The sequence below is a fragment of the Ochotona curzoniae genome, unplaced genomic scaffold (genome assembly GCF_017591425.1).
Source record: "Ochotona curzoniae isolate NIBS_2020 unplaced genomic scaffold, NIBS_Ocur_1.0 contig_66, whole genome shotgun sequence".
NCBI classification, from domain to species: domain Eukaryota; kingdom Metazoa; phylum Chordata; class Mammalia; order Lagomorpha; family Ochotonidae; genus Ochotona; species Ochotona curzoniae.
Genome location: NW_024466512.1, coordinates 12,168,185 through 12,193,432, shown reverse-complemented (window position 1 = coordinate 12,193,432; position 25,248 = coordinate 12,168,185). Strand labels below are relative to the sequence as shown.

The 25,248-nt window shown below is 42.1% G+C and overlaps 1 protein-coding gene across 1 annotated transcript in view; it reads left to right on the top strand.

Annotated features, from left to right (window-relative positions):
- The window catches only part of TDRD1 (tudor domain containing 1), a 38,125-nt gene extending 17,205 nt beyond the window's left edge, over nucleotides 1-20,920 (top strand). Inside the window, exons 10-25 of the mRNA XM_040992494.1 lie at nucleotides 15-186; nucleotides 1,445-1,531; nucleotides 6,042-6,209; nucleotides 6,329-6,436; nucleotides 7,316-7,486; nucleotides 8,514-8,756; nucleotides 9,095-9,232; nucleotides 10,596-10,706; nucleotides 11,747-11,917; nucleotides 13,515-13,790; nucleotides 14,257-14,376; nucleotides 15,458-15,574; nucleotides 18,246-18,413; nucleotides 19,901-20,128; nucleotides 20,700-20,746; nucleotides 20,828-20,920. Of these exons, the coding sequence (XP_040848428.1) occupies nucleotides 15-186; nucleotides 1,445-1,531; nucleotides 6,042-6,209; nucleotides 6,329-6,436; nucleotides 7,316-7,486; nucleotides 8,514-8,756; nucleotides 9,095-9,232; nucleotides 10,596-10,706; nucleotides 11,747-11,917; nucleotides 13,515-13,790; nucleotides 14,257-14,376; nucleotides 15,458-15,574; nucleotides 18,246-18,413; nucleotides 19,901-20,128; nucleotides 20,700-20,746; nucleotides 20,828-20,920 (2,418 nt within the window). The remainder of the gene's footprint in view (nucleotides 1-14; nucleotides 187-1,444; nucleotides 1,532-6,041; nucleotides 6,210-6,328; nucleotides 6,437-7,315; nucleotides 7,487-8,513; nucleotides 8,757-9,094; nucleotides 9,233-10,595; nucleotides 10,707-11,746; nucleotides 11,918-13,514; nucleotides 13,791-14,256; nucleotides 14,377-15,457; nucleotides 15,575-18,245; nucleotides 18,414-19,900; nucleotides 20,129-20,699; nucleotides 20,747-20,827) is intronic.
- The last annotated feature ends 4,328 nt before the right edge of the window (nucleotides 20,921-25,248 follow it).

Genomic DNA, 25,248 nt, shown 5'->3' with positions numbered 1-25,248 from the left:
ACCAAATCTTTCAGGCCATCAAGTGCAGGGTGGCCCATGTTCTCCCCGCAGAGGGGAGTTGGAGCAGTGACTGTATCCAGACCATGAAATCACTGTTAATGGAGCAATACTGCTCGTTAAAGGTTGTTGACGTCTTATATGAGGAAGAGGCTACCTTTGCTGTTGAGGTTACCCTGTCAAGTTCAGGTAAGATCCAAGTCCGTCATCTTTTTCAGTTGAGTGCTTAGTGCCATGTGCTGTCTCAGTGTGTTATAAAGGGAGACAATAGAAACATGAAGCAAGGCCACGGCAACTCCCTGTAGTCATTCTGGGTGTGACAGAAATGTGGTCTGCGCCCTCTTGCAGCTGGCAGTTAACAAAGACATGGCATGAGTTCATCAAAGTAGGCAGCTTATAACAGGGCTGGGTTCACCCCCAGTGTGAGGATAGCTGTTTTATCTTTATAATACAAACCACTGAAGAGTCTGCTGCTTTCCGCTCCTTTGTGGAGCAGAAGCCTTGGGTTTCTCCTTCATCTGTCGCTACCATCAGTACTTTCTCTTTGTGCAGCCCCGGAGGGACAGTCTGTTTTTTTAGTATGTAGTATGTGGTGTCCAAGTTGTGGAAATGAAAAGTTTGGAGTATTGTCTTTCATTCTGGCTTCATATCCATTGCTCAATGACTTCTTGGATTATGAGTATTTCCCTAGTTTCCAAGCTACTAGCTGTCTATTTTTGAAGTGCAGCATCACAGATGACTTGGTAAAGTGCAGTTAAGCTGCTGTGAAATCTAGTTTAAAATCTGTGTTTTGTGTCTTTCTATGCTTCATGTTATGATTTAGCTTTTGGGTGTTATTTCAGGGAATAACATGATTCATGTTGACTAACCCTTGTTTCAGGCACACTTTGTAAGTCTGGAAAAGTAAACTGTGTCTTAAATGTATTCATTGGTGGTCTTTCCAAGCAAGCTTGTAAAGTTTCTTTTACTCAGGCTTATAAAATAAAATCTTACACGTTCTCTGTCCAATGATTTTAAATGTTTTGCCTCAATGTTTTTTAATCTGCTTATTTGAAAAAGCATCAAAGAGAGGGGAGGAGTAAGAAAAAGGTATCTTACAGCATGCCTGACAGGGCTACGCATTTGGACCATCATTTTCTGCCTTCTAAGGCACATTAACAAGAAGTAAGATTGGAAGCAGAGCAGCTGGGGCTCAAACAAGCAGTAGCATCACCAGGTGCTGACATCACCAGCGGTGGCTTAGCCCACTGTGACACAGTACCATGCCTTATCCCAGTTTTTAAATGTAGTCGTTCCAAATTATTTTCTCCAGAGAAACTGAGCTCATAAAATATACACCAGTATGTTAATAGCTATGATCTCAGTCAAGTGTTTGTTTTCTTATATCCATTCTCTAATATTTTGTATGCTGTCTTAATGGAGGTATGTATTTTTTCCAACACATTAGGAAAACTCTTAGACCATGTGCTTGTAGAAATGGGATATGGCTTGAAGCCCCAAGGACAAAATCCTAAGAAGTCAAGTCCAGATCAAGGTGAGTCTCCAGATTGACTGAACAGTGCAGGGATTGAGTTATTGCAGTGTCCTGTGTCTGACCCAGGAGCACAGCCACTGCACCGAGCAGACTGCATACTAATCATGGATGTTCTGTACACTCTACGTAAGAAAGATGGGACATGGCATTCACTGATGCTTACTTTCTAAAGGTCTTCTCTGTCTTTTGAACTTCCCTATCATCTACACTGCTCCTTGATAGAGTGGTTTAGACGGATAGCTAATTTGCTCACATTCCTTAGTTAAATGTGTCTTTCTTCCTTGCTTGGGTTTCATCAGTAAGGAAAAGAAATAAATTTCTCTGTTTAAAAGATGTATGGATTTTTATTTGAAAGGCAGATTTTTACAGGCACAGGTGGAAGATTAGCTTGCTGCATTACAGGGCTGTCCCCAGGAGTGCCTAGCCCTCTTGCTTTGTTTTCTTTCTTTGTTTCTTTTGTGTTTAGATTAGTAATAGAACCAATAGATTTTTGCCATGGACATTACAAAAATAGTTATTTAAAATGCAAAGACAGGTATTTTACCATTTGCAGCCAAATGGTCCCAAACGGAGACCATTGTCTCAGTGAAATGAGCCAATCCCCAAAGGACAAATAAAGTGTTCTCTCTAATGTAAGACAATTTCCATTGAAAATACAAAGCAACAAGTAAAGGTAAATAAACATACACTTGTAATCTCACAATTGAAGGATATAATGCATACCAGAATAGCAGGAATCAAAGAAAGTTGGCAAATGCATCTGTACTACTTAATAAAAGTAGGCTCCCAATGAAACTTCTAAATATACCTAGACTACAAAATATTAAACTTTCTACCATTGCCTGTACCATCAGTGTCATGGCCCAGGTGAAAAGCAGAAAGTTGGAGTCGAGACTACACCTCATGGAGTGTCTCACCACAAAATACAAGGGTCAGTGGGAGAGGGAAGGAGAAAGGGGTGGGGGAAGGGAAGGGAGGAAGCCCTATGTCTGCAAATTTGTAAAAATGGAAAGTAGGAATTAAAAAAAGATTAATAAGAGAACCAGTAAAAAAAATGTATTTAAAATGCAGAGATAGAGGACAGAGAGGGATATAGAGAGATGTTCTGTTTACTGGTTTACTGGCCAAATCACTGCAACAGCCAGGGTTGGGACAAGCCAAAGTGAGGAACAGGGTTGGGACATCCTCTGCTGCCTTTCCAGGCACATGGGTAAGAACCTGAATCAGAAACAGAGCAGTGGGACTTCAGCGGTACTCTGAAGGGGACACCAGTGTCATGAACAGTGGGACTTCAGTGGTGCTGTGAAGGGCACGCCAGTGTCATGAGCAGTGGGACTTCAGTGGTGCTGTGAAGGGCATGCCAGTGTCATGAGCAGTGCAGGAGCCAGCTGTACAGCCTTGGCTCTTGTCATGAGCATTTTTCTTACAGCCTAGTCCAATACATTGTTTTTAGGTTGTTTTTGCATCAGTTTGCTCTTTTACCAGTTACTTTAGGTGTAGACATAAGTTATTGTCTATTTGCTCATTCATCCCAAGTTGGTACTAATTTAATAATATCATGCTTGGGTGCATCCTGTTCCAGTAATAGGTCTTCTCTCTTATTTCCCATTGCTTGTTCTTATTGGTTCCCAAATACCTTTTGCGTATTTTTTCTTTCCCTACCACATCGCCTTGGTTCAGAAATCCTCCTCCTCATTCATGGACAATTGAAGCAATCTTATGATGTTACCATTACCCTCCTGTGTGTGCTTCCTGTGTGACAGCTCTGCTGAAGACTCGGCTCTTGGAAATTCTTTGCCATCCATAGGAGAAAACCAAGAATTAATAGTCTATTTGTACTGGCCATGGTTGGAACTATTGAGTATAGATAGTGCAAAGTAAAGAAAAATCAATAAAACTAGGGTTCAAGAAATTGGGAAACCATGATGGATAAGAGTTCAGAGTACCGATGTTGTGAAGGCACATAGCAGAAGGGATAGAGAAATTGAGCGTATACACTGTGGGATTGCCTTCATGAAGGTCGTCTTGCTGAGGTCAGCACAGAGGAGATGGGAAGATGAGACTCTTACTTCACAGCCAGATCTGTGCTCCTGTCCCACCCCCGGATGCTGGCCAACTATCACAGCTGAGCCCTGGAAACCAGGTTGTACATCCTGATAGTACGTGCCTCTAAGGGCCTGCAGGCCCAGCTGTGCCTGCCACTGATGGCCAAGAGACAGCCCACCAAGACTACCAACTTACGTGTTTATACCTGGAGAAATAGAGGCTGCCGGTACAGGACACTACCCTAAGACCCAGGATGTAAGCCACTTGACGCTAGTGCAGCATTCTTCCTGCTTGGTGACCTTCCCTGTCAAACAGCAGGGGGCGCATTGGTCTCATTGTTGACCTTCCCTTTCACCTGCCTTCCTTGCTTGCTGGATTTTATGTTTTTAAAACATTTTTAAAAAAATGTCTTTCTTGGGCCTGGCATGGTAGACAAGTGGCTAAAGTCCTTGCCTTGCGTGCACTGGGATGCCATATGGACGCTGATTCATGTCCCGGTGGCCACACTTCCCATCCAACTCCCTGCTTGTGACCCAGAAAAGCAGTAGATGACAGCTCCAAAAGCCTTAAGACCCTGCACCGGCATGGGAGACCTGGAAAAAATTCCTGGCTCCTGGCTCCAGATCGATCAGCTCAGCTCTAGCCATTGCAGCCACTTGGGGAGTAATCAGTGGATGGAAGGTCTTTCTCTCTGTCTCTCCTCCTCTCTGTATATCTGACTTTCTAATAAAAATCAATAAATATATATGTATTTTAAAAGCCTTTCTCTGTGCCTTTCATACCTTGAGGTCACCGACTTCCCCCTGGTTAGTATTTGGGTGTTATCTGCCTCAGTGGAATTTCCAGTGTGACTTGGAAAATCCCTGGTAATGCCCTACCTAAGAGGTCATTCACAGGTACCTGTATACTGTTGCTTTTGGTGACCTTTCAAAGTTTTCCCTTGGCCTGAGGAGCATTTTCTTCATAATTTGAGTGATTATGTTTTTCTTATTCCTGAGTAATGAAAGTTGACCCTTATTTTGTCTGAATACTATCATCTTTAATTCTTTCAGGCAATAACTTTTCTTTGTCCATCTGGATTCTGGTAGATTGGTGCCATGATGTCTCTCTAATATTGTTCTTGAAAACAGGTTCCTTGGGGAGTGACCAGTGCATGGAAGATCTTCCTCTGTGTCTCTCCTTTGAAATGAAGATATACAGAGAGGAGGAGAGACAGAGAGGAAGATCCTCCATCCACTGATTCACTCCCCAAGTGCCCACAATGGCCGGAGTTGAGCTGATCCAAAGCCAAGAGCCAGGAACTTTTTCCAGGTCTCCCACCTGCAGGGCCCAAAGGTTTGGGGCTGTCCTTGATTACTTTCCCAGGCCACAAGAAGGGAGCTGGATATGAAGTGGGATCGCAGGGATTAGAACCAGCACCCATGTGGGATCCTGGCACATGCAGGTGAGGACTTCAGCGTTAGGTTATCATGCTGCCCACCCTCATTTCTCAAGAAATAAATCTTTAAAAAGCAAAATAAACAAGCAGAAATAGGATCCTTGGTAACTTGGAATTTTGTAGGCCTTGTAGTTCTGCAAGTTTTCTTACATTCTGAGCATTCTTATATTCAGTGGTCTTGAAGCCTTCAGACTTTTCTTGAGCCATTTTTCAATCTGCTTGCCTTGTTACCTGTATTGCTTGTTCATTTTTAAAGTGTTTAATGCATTTAAAAATTTTTGGATTAATAATTAAACTTTATAACATTACCATAATAAGTCCTATGGGATTTATCTTTTTACTATAGAATGACTTCTAATTGGATGTGGTTTGGGGTTAGTAGCATGAAAGGGTAGTTGTTCCAAATATATTTTCTTTAACTTCTTCAGAAACTCTAAAGAGTATATCATCAGATTTTTTTCATTACATCTGAGTTTTTTGTTGTTGATTTTCTCTCAGGGTCTAGTGTAGCTTTTTGGTAATGTTGAAAATGTGTTATAAGCATTTTTCACTTGGAGAAAGAAAGTCCATGGGTTCTGTTTGCCATCTTCCAGAGACCTTGCCCAGTTGCAGCCAGCTGTTTTTTTGTTTTGGTTGCTTTTTTTTTTTTTGACAAAAACTGAGAAGAGAGAATATCTTCCATCTTAGTGGTTCACTCCCAAATGCCAGCACCAGATGGAGGGGGCTGTGCCAGGCTGAGGGTAGGAGCCCAGCTTTTTCCAGGTCTCCCATGTGGTTACAGGGAGCCAAGCACTTGTGCATGTTCTGCTACTTTCCCAAGTGTATTTGTAAGAAGCTGGATTGTGACTGGGCAGTTGGATCTCAAAATTGGGCCCATATAGGATGCATGCGCCACAGGTGTTCACTTTGCTGATAGACCATGATGCTGGCTTTTATGCTGTCTTCTACAAGATGACTAGAGTATGTGTAACTCCTTAAGCTTACTTTTAAACACACCAAAGTGCTTATTTTTTCATCTCTGACAAGGTGATCCTGAAGATGTTGGAAAAATGACAGTTGAAAACAAAATTGTTGTTGACAGAAGTGACCTTATCCCCAAAGTGATAACCTTGAATGTAGGTGATGAATTTTGTGGTGTGGTTGCCCACATCCAAACGCCAGAAGACTTCTTTTGTCAACAATTACAAAGTGGTCGTAAGTACATTTTCCTGACTTGGATCAAGATACTATATTTTAAGAGACTCAACATGCAGAAACAAAGATGCAGTACAGATGTGTATTCCTTTTGTTTAAGATGTGGTCTGTATCAACAGATAAACTTGCTGAACTTCAGGCATCCCTTAGTGAGTACTGTGGTCAAGTGTCTCGACGCTCTGATTTTTATCCAACCATTGGTGATATATGCTGTGCCCAGTTCTCAGGTAAGAAAGAATGTTACTGAATTCTCTACTTAAACTTTAGTAAAAACAGTCAAAGTAAAACCTGAAGTGTGCGCTGACTGCGTTTGACACTTGAGTAATAGAGTGCATCTGCTATGGTCTTATCTGAAGATTCGTCAGTCACATTAATGTAAGGGCACAGGACTTGTGACTGTCAGGGATGGTGGTGGTAAAGGAGCCCTTTGGAATTGGAGACTGGCAGAGATCATTCTGTGTCTATAAATGCTCTATGCTTGTGGAACCTCTCAGTTTATTCTTGGGAGTTTCAGGTTTTTGGGTTTTCATGGTTGTTTTGTTTTTGTTTCATTTTGTTTTGGATAGCAGGAAGGCCTGGCAGCATAAGGTTTTCATGGCTTGGCCATTGGTAGGTGCACAAGTCTTACCATGTGGTAACCAGGTTTCCTTATCTCTGCTGAAGGGAGAGGTTCCAGTAAACAGGTTGTTTGACTGATTGGGTTCTGGTTGGCACGTAATTTGTAGTGCTCTGAAATTGGTCCTGCTTGCCTGGAGCTGGTTGACATATGTATCAAGACCTTGGGGGCTGATACGATCAGGATGTGTTCTCTGTCCTAATGAGCCATCTGTTGCAGAGGAAAGGCATATAAATTGGTAATGAAAACATATGACATAATTATGACAACATATGACATAATTACAGGGGTACCCTTTAACAAAGGTGACATTTTAGGAGTTGAAGTCTTCAGAGTCAAAGTAGCAGTGTTAGTAAACAAAGTTATCAGGTAAAGCTTGATGTTCTCTTTTAGAGTGGAATCTACAAATGACCACCTCTGAGGTGGACAGGAAAAGTTACTGTTGATGTCCACACTGGAGGATCCTTTGCAGCTGAGTCTTTCTTTTCAGAGGATGATCAGTGGTACCGTGCCTCTGTCCTGGCCTATGCTTCTGAAGATTCCGTCCTGGTTGGCTATGTGGATTATGGAAACTTTGAAATCATTAGTTTGACAAGACTCTGTCCCATTATCCCAAAGTTGTTGGAATTGCCAATGCAAGCTATAAAGTGTGTGCTGGCAGGTATGACATTTCTTTGGTCCCACAGTCTTAAAATACTGAGGCCTTCACATGAAGAGAAGAGAAACTGGAGGAAGAGAGAACTTGGCAGAACCATAAGGACATTCTGATCATATGCTAAGGAATTGCCGTATCTAAGATCCCTCCCACCAGACCAGGGGTGTCTTTCCACATCACTTAATGGACTTCAGTCACTTCCATTCACTTTTACTGCAGTGTGACTAAATGGTTTCAGAGCGATATTTCTAAGCTTTGGCCATTCAGAGCCTTTTTAAACTGCATTTTTGCAAAATATTCATGATCAGTGCAAACTGTAGTTAAGTTGAAAAATGCATCCTTAAGACATGTTCCCTGGGTGGAATGGGGAAGCCAGTCATCTTTTCATGTTTGTGATGCATTTTATTGCACTGATCTCCAAAAATGGTTCAACTAATCCATACACAAATGGTAGAAGGAGGGTGGAAGTTCCTTTACAAATCTGTGTGCCAGAGGGGTATTTCTGTGGTATTTGATCAGTTTTGATAAGCAGAGGGTATTTCCATTTACTTCAGTGCCAGTGAAGCTGAACATGTTGTTGGAAGTCATTTGGCTCTTGTATTTCATGAACTGACGTAAGCATAACCTGGGGGTTGTTGGTTTGTAGCTGCCCTTTCAGTATCGGTTAGTAAATGCTGCAAATATCTCATGTGTTAATGCAAGGAGCCAATGTTTCCTACCAGATTGGTTCAAACTTTGTGATTTTCTTAACTTTATTGAGCTGTAATTTACACTTTAGATATATAGTTGATTTTTCATAAATGTACTTAAGATTTTGGTGGGCTCAAAAGATTGGCCTTTCTGGAAAACTCTCATGAATGGAATTAGGGCATGTTTTTATGCAGAAGAACAGACTTTTAAAGGCTTTTTCTTTGTTGATTTTGATTTTGTGTTCATGTTCAGAAAATCCTTTTCAGGTGTTTGCCATAACTGGCAAAGTTTAACTTTGTGTTAGTTAGGAGCTAAATTGTCTTCACACGATTTTACTTGTAAGGAGTGAAGCCATCATTAGGAATTTGGACTCCAGAAGCCGTTTGTCTCATGAAGAAGATTGTGCAGAACAAAATGATCACGGTGCGAGTGGTGGACAAGTTGCAAACCAGCTCCCTGGTAGAGCTGATAGATAAATCTGAGACTTCCAACATCAGTGTTGGCAAAGTGCTCGTACATGCGGGCTTTGCCACTGAGGAGAACGGGATCATGACAGATAAGCCCAGCGACGTGAAGGAAGCTAGCGGTGAGTGATGTGTCTGCCAGCCAGGTGTCTGAGCTGGGGTTCGGGCGGCTCTGTGAGCGTGTGGCTCCTCATGTTCCCACAGAGCCGTGCTGAGCGCTTTTTGTCTTCCCAACATTTACATGTAAGAGTGTGCTTGAAACCAGAAGTGTTGGAGATCAACCAGAAATGTAAAATTGAAATTTGGTGTAGTAGTAATGATTAAGATGAACTTTCTTATAAAGTCACTGCGAATGCCAGTGGAGACTTCATCAGCAACCTCCACCATGGCCCACTGCATCTGTCTTGGCCCTGCGCTGCTCTAACCGTTTGTTGTGCGAAACATTCCTTTCTTTTCACAGCTCCCTTGGATATGGAAGGCAAAGCTAGTGCACCATCATGGATGTGGGTTGAACTTGCTGCTGACCAAACGGTGGATGTTATGGTCAGTATGGTGTACAGCCCGAGAGAATTCTACTGCCAAGTGTTCAACGAGGATGGTAAGTTGCCTCTTCATTTCTTTTTACCAATGAGTCTGTCACTTAATCTTGATCCAAGGACTCTCTCCCCAAGAAAGGCAACTGTGGCGTCTGTGCTTCCAGGAAAGATTAGGTTACACACTTAGTCGGCTCTTGTTGTTGTTTCACCTTTATTTTTAATGTAAAATTTTCAATATTTTTTAACAGATTCAGCGTGATTTTTAGATATGATTTTAACAACATTAGGATATTCCCTTTTTTCCCCATTTCTTTCTTCCCTCCACCCCCTACCTGCTTCCTTCTCTCTGTTGTCTGTCTGTCTCAAGTTTTGGAGATAGCATTTTAAATTTATATTATAATAAAAAGGCTTAATAGTTCACCAGATAAGTTTAATGAGTAAAAAGCCGTTTTTTTTTTTTTTTTTTTTTTTTTTTAAATTTTAGCTCCCACATTTAAGGTAGAACATGTGATATTTGTCATTCTTGGTCCAGCCTGTTTCTCAGTGTTATGTTTTCCAGTGTAGTTCATGTTGCTGCAAATGGTAGAATTTCATTCTTCTTATATATTACTTATTTAGATTTTATTTTTTATTTGTTATATATTTATTTATTCTTTTTTTTATAACCGAGACTGCCTAATTTTGAAATTTTGCGTTTTGTCTTAAAGTTGTTTCCTCCTTCTGGAATACTTTGTCTTTTCTGTTAAATGTATTGCATTTCAGATTTCTCTGGGAAGACTCCACACAGAACTTACAAGCTATCTGAGTCTCTTCAGAATATGCTATCTGTGCACTCTGCTTAGCAGGTGTATTCCTTCTTTCAGAATACCTTTCACCTGACGTTCTCACCAGGCTTGCATGCTGTTTCTTTATTCACCTGCAGAGCTCATGCAGTGCTATGCTAGTGCTAAAGCTTAGCTTGTTTCTGGGCCAGTACACAACTGGGGTTGGCTTATCGAGAGTATTAATGAAATAATGACTTATTCACCCAAGAGCTTTTTAAGAAATATATGAGAGAGAGACAATAAGAACTCTGACCTCCTGGTTCATTGCTCCAATCCCTGCAGTAGCTGAGGTGTGAGTGGGAACTGGGAACATGACCCCGATCACCCCCGTGGGAGGCAGGAACAGTTGCCTCATAGGCCTACGCTGACGGGAAACTGCAGCCCAGGACTGGAGCTGGGAATCCATTCTAGGAACCAAGAGTCTGTCTTCTTTCCTGTAATATATATAATTTTTTAAAATTAAGGAATATAATTTAGTTTACTTAACAGTTGTTTGGTGATGTACCTGCTGAGATTTTTATGATCAAAACATTTTCTGTCTTTTTTTGAAAGTCTGCATCTGGATTTTAAGGCTAAATATTGCATATGTGTTTATTTTCAGCCTTACAGAAGCTCAGTGAGTTGAACAAATTACTTGCAGAACAGTGCCAGCGGAAGTTGCATGCTGGGCTCAAGGCAGAATTAGGGCAGCCTTGCTGTGCTTTTTTTGGAGGTAAGTTGTAGTTGGCATAACCGTGGCTGTTAGAACCTGGTTTCTTGATATTCAGCCCTTACTCTGAGCTTTTGTTTTCTGTTGTATGTTCAAGCATGTGATTTTCACACCTAAGACTAAGTGAATGCTTAAGATATAGCAAGGAGACTCCAAATGACCTGTTTTTACATAAACTTCATTTATAATATCTCATATTTTAGAAGATCTTATATTAAAATGTCAGTTCATGCAGGTTCACTGTATCTTCTGGACCCTTTGTACATGCTTATTTTGAAAATATGTTTGATGAGACACCTTTGCTTCATTGCAAATAGTTTTTCTACTATGTGTTGTCAAGTCAGAAACCTAAACCAGTCTAGGCCGTAACACAGAGTTGGAGCATGCTGAGTCTTAAAGAAAATATATTCAGGTTCATTGAATTTTACCTAATCTTCATTCTGTTTGTTGGATAAATTATGATTGAAGTAATTCATTTATATTTGATGTAAATATTGGGTACTATAAAAATTTTAGAGATACAGCAAAAGAAAATGGGTTTTGCAAAATCTTAATCTACGAACTTTTGAATGAAAAGCGAAGCTGACTGTGAGTGGAGTGTCGAGGTGGAATATGGAGTGCCTCCCACCCTCAAACTGAGGGCAAGTACTGAAGAACAAGGCAAGAATTCTTGCTCCATGTAAGGTGAGGGTGGCAGGCAGGCTAGGTACTATTCAACAGATTTGCTGCCTTGTGCCTGCCCACAATTTCAGAAAAGGCAAGATTTCATAATTTCCAGAGCATAAGGAAGCCTGGGTGGGAGCCCTGTGCTCTGAGCGGGCAGCTCTGTGGGGTGTTCTGCTCAGTTGGCCCACCTCATCAGAGACTGGTTGCAGCTGGAGAGTGGGCAAAATGAACAGAGCAAGGCACAAGGTGACATCATCATGGCTTGTTGTCACTCCTGGGGAGAGAGTAGATTTATTAGCCACTTTGAATAAAAGAATATCTTGATTTCAAGATGAGGACTTCACAATGTTCTTTGTCCCCAACTCTGGTAAATCTAGGTGATGGTAACTGGTATCGCGCAGTAGTCAAGGAAATCTTGCCAAATGGAAATGTTAAAGTACATTTTGTGGATTATGGAAACACCGAAGAAGTTACTGTAAATGAACTGCAAACAATATCATCGGTCTTTTTGCAAGTTCCATTCCAGGGGGTAAAGTGCTGGTTAGTAGGTATGAAACAGTAATCTTTTGTTACTATCTGTAAATTTTAATATGTTGTTCGAGGTGAAAGATCCTACTTGATATTACAAAATGTAGAGAGGCCGTTTTAGAAAGTGTTGGTCAGAATGTCCCCAGTAGTTGATCCTGGAGTAGATGCTTTTCTGCAGTGCTGGGGAGGGGGCGTAACGGTGCCCTCTTTGGCAGGCATTTTGCAGGCTTCCTTCAAGACTTGAGCTACTCACCTCTCTTAATTGAACAGTGATACTTTCAGGGATTTATTCCACAGAAATCTGGGAATCATGCCATGGTTGGCTACAGAGAAATTGACTCCACACTGCTGTCAGGAGCAGAAGCATCTAGACAGCTGTCATACAGGACTGATGCAGTGAGGAGGCACAGCACTGATGGGTAATAGGAATCCTGTGTTCACAGGGTTGCTGGGAGGGCTGCACACAGGTGTAGGACAGGACTTGGCGCTCAGGTCAGTTTGTTGGCTGTTGGTTCACAGTCATTCATCAAAATGCTGGTAAATGTTCTTGTTAGTAATGCTTCTTCATGTGCCTTGCTAAGTGCTGAAGGCAGAATATAGGAAAGGTGCAGTAACACCACTGTGATATAGACCAGACTCCAAAACCAACTCTGCTACCCACTTGCTGAGAGATGTTTAGGCACATTTTCTCAGATTTCTGTGCTTCTGTTTCCTTATCAGAAATAATACTAGTGCTGTCCTCAAGTGTTAAGAGAACATGTGTGTGTGTGTTTTTCTGTTTGCACATAAAGATGATGCAAAGTTGGGTTCTAAATGTTAATGTAGTCAGGGAGCAGAGTTGTTTTCACTTTTTCCTTTTGCTCATCTGCACTCCTCACTCTGTAGTCTGTGTTTGGGATTATTCTTACTGTTTTATGCCAGTGTTTCTTAGCACGTGAGCACTGAATTTACAGCATCAACATGGGATTTTTTGCTTTGTTTGTTTAGCAGATTCTCAGTCCCAATCTCAGATTTATGAGATTAGAAGCTCTGAGGTAGGTGCTAGCTTCAGCAGCACGTTTGCTAAAATTGCAGCAACACGTAAGCTCTGAGAGTGGGCCCCCAGATCTGTGCTTTGAAGACCTCGGAGTGGTTCACATGTACTCTGAGCTAAGGGTCCCCTGTTGAGACAATAAAAGTGTAAGCCAAAATGATCTCAGAAAAGGCATTTTTGCTGAAGTAATTTAAAGATGACATTTTGAAATTGTCCACAGAAGTAAAAGTATATCAGTTGGCTTCTTTTACCAGTTTAATTGCTAATTCATCATTGTGTGTGTAACAATATAATGACAGTCTAAAAGGAACACTCCTATTTTTGGCTGTTGGAAATAAACTAGATCGTGATATGGGGCAGTGGTAAGGAAAATTTTGTTCTTAAAACCCTAGAGTTTGTTAGCAAATGTTACTGTCTATAACTTGGACATGGAGGATGCTGTTGTGTAATTGAATATTGGAGGAAAAATTAGCCAAGTGTTTGCTAGAATGATAAATTTGGCAAAGGACCCATTCCTGGATGTTATTGGAGCAAAAATACAGAATATACACAGAATTGTTTCTGATGCTATTCCTATTTTCCAGATGTACAGCCTAAAAATGAACATTGGACTAAAGAAGCCATAGCAAGATTTCAGATGTGTGTTGCAGGGGTAAAGCTCCAAGCCAGAGTGGTTGAAGTCACTGAAAACGGGGTGGGACTTGAACTCACGGATCTTTCTACTTCTTATCCCAGAATAATTAGTGACATTCTTATTGATGAGCATCTAGCTTTAAAAGCCAGTTCACCACATAAAGACGTGCCAAATAACTCACCTGTAAATGAACATGGTCCTCATGTTGACACCCACAGGCTTCAAGGTAATGTTTTTAAACCATTTATTTGGTGTTTAAATGTGTTATCTCTGTTTTTCTAGGCTTTGAAAAATTTTCCATCCTAAAAGACAAAAAAATTTCCTGTAGACATATGCTTTGTGAACATAAGTTAATAAGTTTTTGAAGTTAATGTTAGACTTTAACTGGTGAACAAGTATACTTTTTTTTTGGTTTAGTTACCAGGTAAATGTATATCATACAATGCGTTTTCCATAAAGTCTAAGTACATTTTAAGGATTATACTAAATGTACCATGGAAATGAACATACACACTGTGTGAATGAAATCATTCACACTCCTTTAATATGACATGGGATTTCTCAGGTGGAGTTCCTAATTGCAGTTTGAAAAGAGAAATGCTGAAAACCAGGGGTTGATGATCAAGTCCAACAGTTACAATCCTGGGAAGAGGAGCATTCCTTGCCTGTTTCACCTGTGCTTGTATTTTCAGCTGTCTCTTCAGAGGAGCAGTGGAAGACGATAGAAATGCCGATTAATAAAACCATACGAGCAAACATATTAGAAATCATAAGCCCTACTTTGTTTTATGCTATACCAAATGAGATGCCAGGTAAGACACTGAAACTGGATACACGTTTATGCTATTGTTCTACACTGTGCAAGGAACATGCTTGTCTTGAATTCCTTAGGAAATGAAGGGGAGAAGAGGAATCTGATGGTTTTTATGTCACTTGCTATTTAAAAGAATGGTGGATCATAATACCTGAGGCACATGGAGTTATCACAACACAGATGGGACTTGATGGGACGCTCTGTGTTCCACACTCTGAGCAGTTTGGTCTTGAAAACCACCAACAGCTTTATGTAACAAGATAATGTCCTGTGAATGACTCTATCATCTGCTAGTAAAAAACAGGTTACCTGTATTGAATGGGTTTACTGAATTTCTACTCGACAACCATGAAGTGAGTTTGAACAAGATAGTTGTAGGAATATTGAATTTGTTATCCGTGATCATAGTTTTACTATATCTTACACACTAGCACTAGTAAGAAAAAAATAACATGTAAAAACTGTTGTTTTCCTTTTTATTTTACTTTTTATTGCTTCATGGGAGATTGTAATTAAGGAATCTCTTGAACATATTTGAGGTTTTCCTTATAGTATCAAAACATGATTTAGTGCATATTGAAGGATTTCTCATTTACAGGTACTTTAAGGCAGAAAAAATGAACCTCTACTTCAAATTGCCAGTCTGAAATTGTGATAATAGATAACTGCTATTAAATATATCTTTAGCATTATAAAATCTCTTATTCAATAATCAATAGATGACTGAAATTATTTGATCCTTTCAACAACCTAGGTTATGATGACTTGCAAGTAGTATTAAGAACAACGTGCTGCGAAGTATACCAAAGAGTTGTAAACCATAGCAGTCAGTGAGTTTTCCTGCCACTAGCGCAGTAGTACAATGACCTGCATCAGGAAACTAGTCCCCAGACTCTCCCTACAGGCCCCTGCCAGAATTCCCACCCCTTGAACGCAGGGCAGCCAGAACCAAGTGTGTTTCTGAATAGGCTTCAATGTGCTGAGGGCTGTCTGATGAGTGAGACTCCAGCCTGTGCTGTGTGCTGCCACTGATGGTGGCACTGGGAATTTTCCAGAGCATCGCTTCTGTCTCTTTTCAGAAAACCAGAGAAAGCTGTGCAGCCTAACAGCTGAATTGTTAGAATACTGCAATGCTCAGAAAGGCCTACCGTGCTACATACCAAGAGCTGGAGAGGCCTGCTGTGCCAGATACACAAGTAAGGTTATTTTACACAAAATGTTAAGCGGGAATTACTGAGTGTGCTGTATTTTATGTAAGATTGTGTAGATCTTATTATTACATGCATATTTCATTTGATTGGATACAGATTAAGAAAGGTAGTATTGTGTGTTTATATTTTGGAGTTAGCTTTTCTTAATTTTTTCGAAAGTTTTATTTAATAACTTGAAAGAGTGACAAGAGTGGAACATATATTTTTTTTCATCCCATGTTTCACATCCCTCCCCTCCCCCTGCAATGGCCACAGTAGCAAGGTCTGTGCCAGGCCAAAGCCAGGAGCTTCATCCTAGTCTTCCACATGGTGGCAACAGCCCAAGTCCATGAGCTGCCTGCCACCATTATCCCAAGTGCATTAGCAGGAACCTGAATTATGAGTGGAGTAGCTCAGACTTGAACTGGCACTGATAGGGAATGTTGGTATTTCAAGTGGACACTTAATGTGCTGTGTTGCAATCCTGGCCCAAAATTAATTTTAGGTAAAGATATATGCATCTGTACAAATCTGTTCATATAACTAGCTCTAGGTAATCATACTTTATGTGGTGAATCAGTGGACATTGCATTTACGTGTTAATATTGTGAATAATATATAACACTTGATATGTACTAGTAAAATCAAATGGCTTGGGGAGTCAGTTGTTCATTTGAGGGTAACTCAACCATTCTTCTCTTAAATATTTCATGTTGGCAGCTTCATTTTGCTAATGTAAGGAATATGTGTCATGAATACTAGCTTGCCTTTGGAATTAAAGTAAGTGTATCTGGAGCAGGCCACAGGGCTGCTTCAGGGTCTACTGTTGGGTCTGGTTGGCAGGCCTGGGGGAATGGCTGTACATGGCTCCTGTCAATCTCGGGGTAGGTGAGGCTGCTGGCAGGATGTGGGGCTCAGCCTACAGGAGAGGGCTGCTTTGGGGAAGTAGCCCACATCACAGATGTGGTCTAGTCTGCCCCGTTGACTCTGACTTTCCTTCTCAGTCTCTGGCTCCCCTGCGCTTTCAGAACTGTTTTTCAGTTTGTGCCTGGCTGCGGACTTGTCCTGAGGGTGGGGGATGCAGCGTGGGAACTTCATCATTTGGCTTCCTCCATCATTTGGCTGCTATCTGTGCATAGCTTTGTTTCTCTTCGTGTGACAAATCATGATTTTTGGTGAGAGCAGCATTCTGTATCACTGTTCACAGTGAGTCATTTTTGGTACTGTGTTGTGTGTCCCTTTGATACCTTAGTTGTTGTTGGGGCTCTGTATACTTGGCTAATCTTCTGGTACTCTGCATACATGTCAATTTGCTTTGTGAATTTGGAGCCTGTCAGAGGCCACTTCAGGCTTACAAGCTGCTCATGTCCAGACTGTTTGTCCTTGAGGCCTTCACCATCACCCTCGGAATCCAGTCAGTGCAAGATGTACCACCATTGTTTGCCCTGTGGCCTTTGCCATCACCCTTGGGATCCGTTCAGTGCCAGGTGCACCATCATTGTTTGTCCTTTAGGGCTTGACCAACACCTTTGGGATCGATGGTCAGTGTAGGGTGGACCACTATTGTTTGGCTGAGTTCTCTCTTGTTCCACCTGCTCAGCAAGATTCTGTCCTCATTGCTTTCTGGAATTCTTAATTTTCTTTTAATTGCTGTTTGGTTGATTCCAGTATTTGGGTGGATCACATATACCAGAAGCTGAGAGAAGGTTCATGCAAGATGATTTTCTGTTATTTGTTACATTTAAAATACTTAAACAATAGGTTGGCAGTCCTCTTCGCTTTACCTTTTGGAAGGCATCACTTTTATTGTTTTGGTTGTTGGTATCTCTAGTCAAGAGACAGGTGTCATTCTGGGCTCTCCCAAGTCTGCACCTAGATAATTTTTTTTTCTAGAACTGTTAGTGTCTTCATGTGGTAGTAGGAAGCTTGCAATCTTGGCGAATCTAGGATGCTTTCTGCCATTGTGCTACTCTGTGTCTACTCCTACTTTGGAGTGAGTACTAGCTCGTGAGCATCAGGGTTCGGGGCTTTGAGCTGCAGCTTCACTTTGGGGCTTCCTTTAGTGCCAGCCTCATGGAGCTGCCTTGGCTGTGCTCACTCATTTCTGTTCAAGTGTCCAGCTTTAACTGTTAGGTTGTCTTCTCTCTTGTTCTCCCCTCTTGTAGTTTTATGCTTTAAAAAAAAGTTGATTGTCCTTTTGGTAGAACTTGGAAGGACTGAAGGTGAATGCATATAATTCATTTGGACTCTAACCACAAGTCTTGACATGAATGTGTAAGTGGTATAACTATGAATTTAAGGGGTTACTGAATATAACTTTTTAAAAAAACATTGATTTATTTGAAAGGCAGAGTTAGAAGGGGATCAGAGACAGAAAAGGAAGATCTTCTATCCTCTGGTTCGTTCCCCAAATGGCTGTGGATGGCTAGATCTGGGCCAATCCAGAGCAGGAGCTTCTTCTGAGTCTCCCAAGGGGGTGCAGGGACACAAGCACTTAAACTAGCCTCTGATGCTTTCCTAGGTCATTCTCAGGGAGCTGGATTAAAAATGGAGCAGCTGGGATTGGAACCTGTGTCCACATAGGAAGCCAGCACCACAGGCAGCAGCTTTTCCCGTTACACCTTTGCACTGGGCCCTGTTGACTAACGTCTTACCTGAGACTCCTTTCTGTTTTCAGGTGATGACCTCTGGTACCGTGCAATTGTTCTGGGGACATCAGACAATGATGTGAGAGTGCTGTATGCAGACTATGGAAATACTGAAACTCTGCCTCTTTCTAGAGTACAACCAATCACTGCCAGACACCTAGAGCTTCCTTTCCAAATTATCAGATGTTCACTTGAAGGTAGATTATTAAGACCCTTTCCAGTTTGGGTGTCCATGGATATTTTCCTCCTTTTCCTTTTTCACAGCTCGGTGTTTGAATTAAATGGATATTTGAAGTAACTGCCCAAATTTCTCAGTATTGAGTAGTTTCCAAAGAAATTTCTTAGCACTACCCGCTGGCATGAGTATGAGCTGGAGTTGGTTGGGTTGAGTAAAGCTTCAAAGCCCAATGATGATATGAGATCTGAATGGGATGTGGGGCAGGCCAGACCAGTCCACTTCACATGCTGGCAGGCACAGGAACCAGAGCTGGGGGTTGTGGTGGTTTGGGGGTCACTGACTGGGCTGCAGCTCCCCCTGTGGTACATAAGAGCCAAGTGAGTGTGGTGAGCAAGGCTGGGCTGGGCTGCAGCATCCATTGCTATGCAGAGAAAAGAGGGCAGAACAAACTGATCAACTACCCCAGTGAGGCTTGATAGCAAGTTTCTGGGCAAATGGAGGTGGACTATGTCAGCAAGAGGGATCTTGGAGGGATTTCCTGATACTTGGAGCAGTCATGTCAGCAGCATCTCAGAACCATCGAAGTCGCTGGAGCAGAACCCTCAGAAAACACTTTACCATGGGGATCCTGGGATGACATCATGTGGCTGCTCCCCATCCTCGAGTTACTGAGGCAGTTGGGAGGCTGGACATGGCTTCTCCCTTTGTATTCCCCTCTCCCCCAGATACAGGAAGAAGAAAAAGAATGGTTTCATCCTCTTTCCCCTGATCCTTCACCCTTCTCACCCTGATAAACTATATAAACATCAAAATTTTTAAAAAGCAGAACCTCCTGTCCCCTCTCCCCAAGAAAACAACAGCAAAAGTTTACTCTCACACTGCTTATGGACTGTATTTGGTCATTCAGTCCATTTCACAGGTTGACTTCCGAGTGCCAAGGTTCAAGAACTGTGTTTGGCCTCAGGTTTCCATGCAGGTGTTAACTGGCAGCAACAGGATCGGAGTTAGGGTTTCTGCTTTATTACGCCTCTCTTGAGGGACTACAGGAATTCAAATTACACGTTTTTGGTGGCCTTACTTTGCTCATTAGATTTGCATATGTTTGAGTCTCCATTGGAATTTGCACAAAGTTAGTTGAAATAAAATAGCCTTGTACTGTACCTCTGATTTCTCAGAGGTCCTGTTGGGTATTAACGTTGATGGTCTGCCTCATAGTTTACTTTTTATTCTTTGGACACAGAGTTGAAAAATTATCTTTTTAAAAATTGTTTGCATTTGCCAAGAATTTTGAAGACAGGCATTGCGTCTGTTTTGTGCCCTGTAGACCGTGTTAGTGCATAACATCTTACCAGTGATCAAGAAGTATATATTGAATGTGTTTGAGTCTCTTAAACCAGTATCAGTAGAACACTAAAACCTACTCAAATGCAGCTAAATTCAGTAAGCCTTTTGCTTGTTATTCATTTTAAAGGGACTTGAAGACTAATTCTTTTTTTTCTCCTCTAGGACTAATGGAATTTAATGGAAGTTGTTCTCAGTTAATAATAGAGCTGCTGAAAAATTTCATCTTGAATCAGAACGTAATGCTTTCTGTGAAAGGAATTACTAAGAATGTCCACACAGTTTCGATTGAGAAATGTTCGGAGAATGGTAGTGTCAGTGTAGCTAATAAGCTGGTGATGTATGGTCTGGCAAAAAATATCACATCTAAAAAGCCCAGCACATTCACTAAAGGTATTGTTTTAAGTGACACTGATGACATGGGTATGTGTAAGGAATAGTAGAGAAGCTTGCTGAGTCCCCATGGGCTACCTTCCCTGTCTCCGCCTTCTCACACCCTAGGGGCTGCGCTCAGGGCCCTGTGGCCATCTCAGGAAGCTCCTTGCCAGCAGCAGTCCCTCTGGCCCAGACACCGTTAGGTCAGGCTAACAGTACTGCCCTGGGGACTGTTGCTGTCAGGAGCCTTAGAGATGGAAGAAAGATGTTGTGCATGTACCTTACTTCCAGTTTAAATTTGATCCTGATGAAAAGGAATGTCTCAGAATTTGGGATTGAGTCTTTCTAGTATTTTCAAAGATTTTTATTCAGCATACGTGCCCTCAACTAAAAAGACAGATTCTATATATGATAGGCAACCATGGAGATGTAAAACCAGGCCACAGCAGCAGATCCCAAATGCTTCACTCCAGATCTTTTGTGTTTGACACCATGCATGAGCAGCAGATCTGTTTTTGTTCCATGCTAAAGTCTTCCTTGTTACCTGTAGTGAGTGTCATCTAACGGCTTTCGTCACATTTGCTTTTAGAAAAGACACACAGAATGAATTGCTGCTGTACAGAACTGCAGAAACAAGTAAGCTTTCCTTCAAATGAACTCATCCTCCCCCTAACAGTTTCAGAAACTACATTATGCTATTTCTTTTTTCCACCATAGGTTGAAAAACATGAAGAAATTCTTCTTTACCTGTTAAACAATCCAACCAACCAAACTAAGTTGTTTGAGATGAAAAAGCTGTTAAAAAGTTAAGTAAGTTAGTTTTCCTATTTCTGTTGCTTCAACAATGATCCCAAAGCAAATAGAGACCTGTCACATACTTAGCCTTCACAATGCCCTTGATGAGAAAGGAGACCCCTGTTTCCTGTTGAGGAAGCATGCTTAGGGAGGTCCCAGGACTGCCTTGGGTGCCCGGAATCTCTGCTGCAGACCAAGGCAGGGTTCTCTCTGCCTCCCTTTGCTGCTCCCTGCATGGCAGGCTACAGGGTCTTTGTAGATTGTACCAGTTCCATTGAGTATGAAATCAAGAGGTTGTATTATTAGAAAAACTAGGTACCCATATACCTTTCATTGTAGTGAGAATGCAGTTGAATACTCTCATCTTTAAATGATGCTTCTTTGAATGTGATTAAAATTGGAAAAATCTGTCTTAATTTGATGTTACTGAAGTAGCAATGCTGTGGGGGTGACAACGTAAAATCTTGTGTGCTTTATTGTTTAAAAGTGAGAATAAATTCTTCAACACCCAAATTAACGTACATGTTCCCTGTATTTGAAGGATGTGCAAAGAGCTGTATTTTATATTTTTGATGAGGATTATAAACAGCTAGAGGTAACATATACCACTGTCATAGTTAACTATCAATTCAAAGTTTTGACTTAATTTGGTGAGTATTTAAGAGTATTTGATTGCTTACAGTTGACGTAGAAATGAACTGTGGTGATGGAGTTGTCCTTTCTCTTTCAGACAGTCTCTCTTGAAGATCAACAATGGAGAAGAAACAGTGAAGGCTAGACTCAGAAAGGATGACGTCTGTGGCTTTGGTTATTGGAACTTTGCTTTTTCTCTGACGGTCTTCAATGCATCCATTTGCTTGCCTATCATTCTACTGTTAGATTGTATGGAAGGTTGTTTTTTTTTTTTTTTCCCTCCCCAACAAATAAGTCTTGCATTAAGAAATTCCTGGGAGTCCTGGGAAGGGCTCCACGGGGCCTTTGTGCTCTGTCATTTCGTGACTTAAAGGTACCAGATAACTCGGCCGTAGCTACAGGAGATGCCGCGTGCTCCGTAGATTTGAACTACTTCCTGGTGAGATCCTCCCCACACCCTCCATCACCTGCCTTTCCCACATGACAAAGGTTGCGTTGATTCCTCTTCCCCATCTGCTCTGATGTCATCAGCTTGCTGCTGCCCGGCATTCACTGGGAGTCTGTCCTTTGCTGGGAAAAGTACTTGCCCTTTTTGCCCTGTCTGCATACCCTTTCAAGTCTGCAGTTGCTGAAATTTTCCCTGTAGGCAGAAGCTGCTGTTTTCTGAGCCCAAATACAGCTCCTGACGTGTAAAGAGCTAAGTGAAAGCATCTGTTTTTCTTGGGCACATAGGTAACTTTCAGTTCTTGTAAACTCACATGTTCAGGATTATGGGCCAGCTGACTTTGCTGCTGGCCCTAAAGTTTATATTTGGCAACTTGTCTGTGATTTGAGTAACAGTGATGACAATGTAAGAAGACAAGGCATTGACTTACTGTGTTTCTTTTTACTGGTAATGTGTGTAAACTGATTTGTTAGGTTAAATGTTTTTTTCTTTTTCGTTCTTGTGTAAAAGTTGTGTAAACATTGATGTGCTTCTGCATAGATAAAAGCTTAGATTGCCCAATAAAATTTGTTGGCTTGTCAACCAGCTCCTTCCACGTGCTCATTGCAGGCATATTGCCAACATTTCTTCGACCTACTGGGGCATTAGATACTTGGTTCATTCACGCTGTCTATTCCAACCACAGCGAACATACACATGACAACTAGAGAGTCACAGGTTTTTTTTTAAGGAAGATCATAGAAACATAGCAACACATGAAAATACATTTATTCAAGTTCTGGTGTTTAATGAAAAGGTACTGAAACTTTTAACAGAAATTCTTCTGATTAGAAGGAGTTTAATATTTTCTGATGTAGCTATTGACCTTGTTCCCAAAAAGAGCATCTATATTGTACTAGTCTCAAACCACAGGCTGAATGTCTCCTGGATTAATTCGAAGTATAAACTGTCAGGTCTTAACTTCTGAGTAGGTTAAAAATTTTCCTATTTTCTAAAACCTTAATTCACTCCCCTGAGGCTCACAGCAGATGGGGCTGGGCCAAGTCAAAGCCAGAATCCCAGAACTCCATTATGGTCTCGCACGTGGAGGGCAAAGCCCTAAATTGTGACCCCAGCCCCATCTGCCCGGTGCTCATCAGGAGCTGACCGAGCCCCACGCACTCCACTCCACTCCAGTGAGGGATCCAGGCCTTGCAAGTGGCGTCTTCACCAAGGTGAAATGCCTCCCACTAGAAGCCTCGCTTTTTAAGCTAGCAAGTCAGCTCCATTTTTTATGCATTCAGGAAATACTGAATTCCAACTGTACCTGACAGTGAGGCAGGTGCTTGATTGATTGTTTGGTAAGACCACAAATGCTCCCATCACAGCAGTCGGTTTCATTCTTCAAGTCCTCTCTCAGAATGTCTGTTCTGGGGTCCAATGCAATGGCCTGGAGCTACATCCTTGCCTTGTGTGCACGGGGATCCGTTATGGATACTGGTTTGTGTCCCGGCTGCTTCCATTCACTTCCAGCTCCCTGCTTGTGGCCTAGAAAGCAGTAGAGGATGGCCCAAGGCTTTGAGACCCTTTACCCGCGTGAAGACCTAGAAGAGACACCTGGCTGCTGGCTACAGATCAGCTCAGCTCCAGCCATTGTGACACTGGTGGAGTGAACCAGCGGATGGGAGATCTTCCTCTCTGCATCTCTTTCTCTGTTTATCTGCCTTTCCAATACAAATAACTTTTTTTTTTAATGTCTATTTTCAGGCCAGGTACAGTAGCCTTGTCACTGAAGTCTTCGCCTTGAACATGCTAGGATCCCACATGGGCGCCAGTTCTAATCCTGGCAGTCCCACTTCCCATCCAGCTTCCTGCTTATGGCCTGGGAAAGCAGTTGAGGACGGCCCAAAGCCTTGGGATCCTGCACCCACGTGGGAGACTTGGTGGAAGTTCCTGGCTCCTGGCTTCGGATTGGCGCAGCTCCGGCTGTTGTGGTCACTTGGGGAGTGAATCATTGGACGGAAGATTCACCTCTCTGTCTCTCCCTTTTTCTGTATATCTGACTTTGCAATAAAAAAAAATGTCTGTTTTGGTTGTAGAGGAGTACACGAGAGCTGGAAATGTATTTGCAAACAGGTCCTGGCCAAAGACTTTGTCAATACTGAGGAGAAATCCTACCTAGTTTAGCGGGTGAAGGAGGTCTGTCCACATGGGTTATGACAGTGAACTTGCAGGAGTTGATCGGAGGAGGAGGAAGACATGAGATTCCTTTTTATTACATCTCTTTGTGTTGCAACAGCTAGAAGTGGAAAAAGCTCTGAATTATGAGAATAAGGAGTATTCGGAAGCTGAACACCCTCGGTGTGTCATAAATGTTCCACAAGCCAACCCAGCAGCATCTTTCCCTGCAGGACTCTGACACCTTCCAGGAGAGGAATCCGGGCTTTAGGAGGCTCCATTTTACACCTGGAAGGGAGCTCAGCAGCTGAAGCAACACGTGAGCCCTTGGCCTACTCAGCTACCTGCATTTGGCTGGTGGTGTTCCTCCAGGAATTGGCAAGGAGGACACCTGGAGCGCATACCAGGGTAAGTGCTCCTCGCAAGGAAGACTCTCAGGGTGGTGTGTATTTGATTTTCCAGAGAAAGAATTGGAGGGCAGCCTATGGTTGCAAACAAAAAGTTGGGCCAGAGAGGAGGATTTTGCCTGGCCGAATTAAAGTGAGGGCTGGTAGTGGGGGAATTTCCGCCCAGAGGCCTGCTGCAAGACCCATGGGAGGCTCGCCAGAGAGGAGTCGGTGCTTCTTGCAGCACTCATGTTCAAGTGGCTTCTGAGGCTCTGCACTCTAAACCTTGCTAAGAAAGTGGGAGCTTTCAGAGAACTAGGACTTTGCCTTCAGTTTGGTTTCACTTAAGGCTTTGGCTGTCCAGCTGTCTTTCCTGTTCTCACTGTTGAACTGGACCTTGAGCTGACAGCCTTGGGCAGGGAGGTCTCCACCCTCTGAGATACAAGCCTTCCAGGTAGCTGCTTTTATGTCAGTCCAGGAGCCCAGCCTGCCAGCAAAATTTTTTTTGTTGTTAGGATGGGCATTTGTGCATGAAAAAGCAAAACCACAAACTCCAGGACACTGGTAATGTAGAGTGGGGATGGGAACAGCGTGGCAGCATCCATAGTGTGGTGTCAAGCACTTAGTTGTGAATGTTGGCTGTTGTGACTAACCTGTGGACAATTTATTTGCTGGATTCTGCCAGAAAGTATCTTGTCCCTACAAAGGCAGTCTAGTATAAC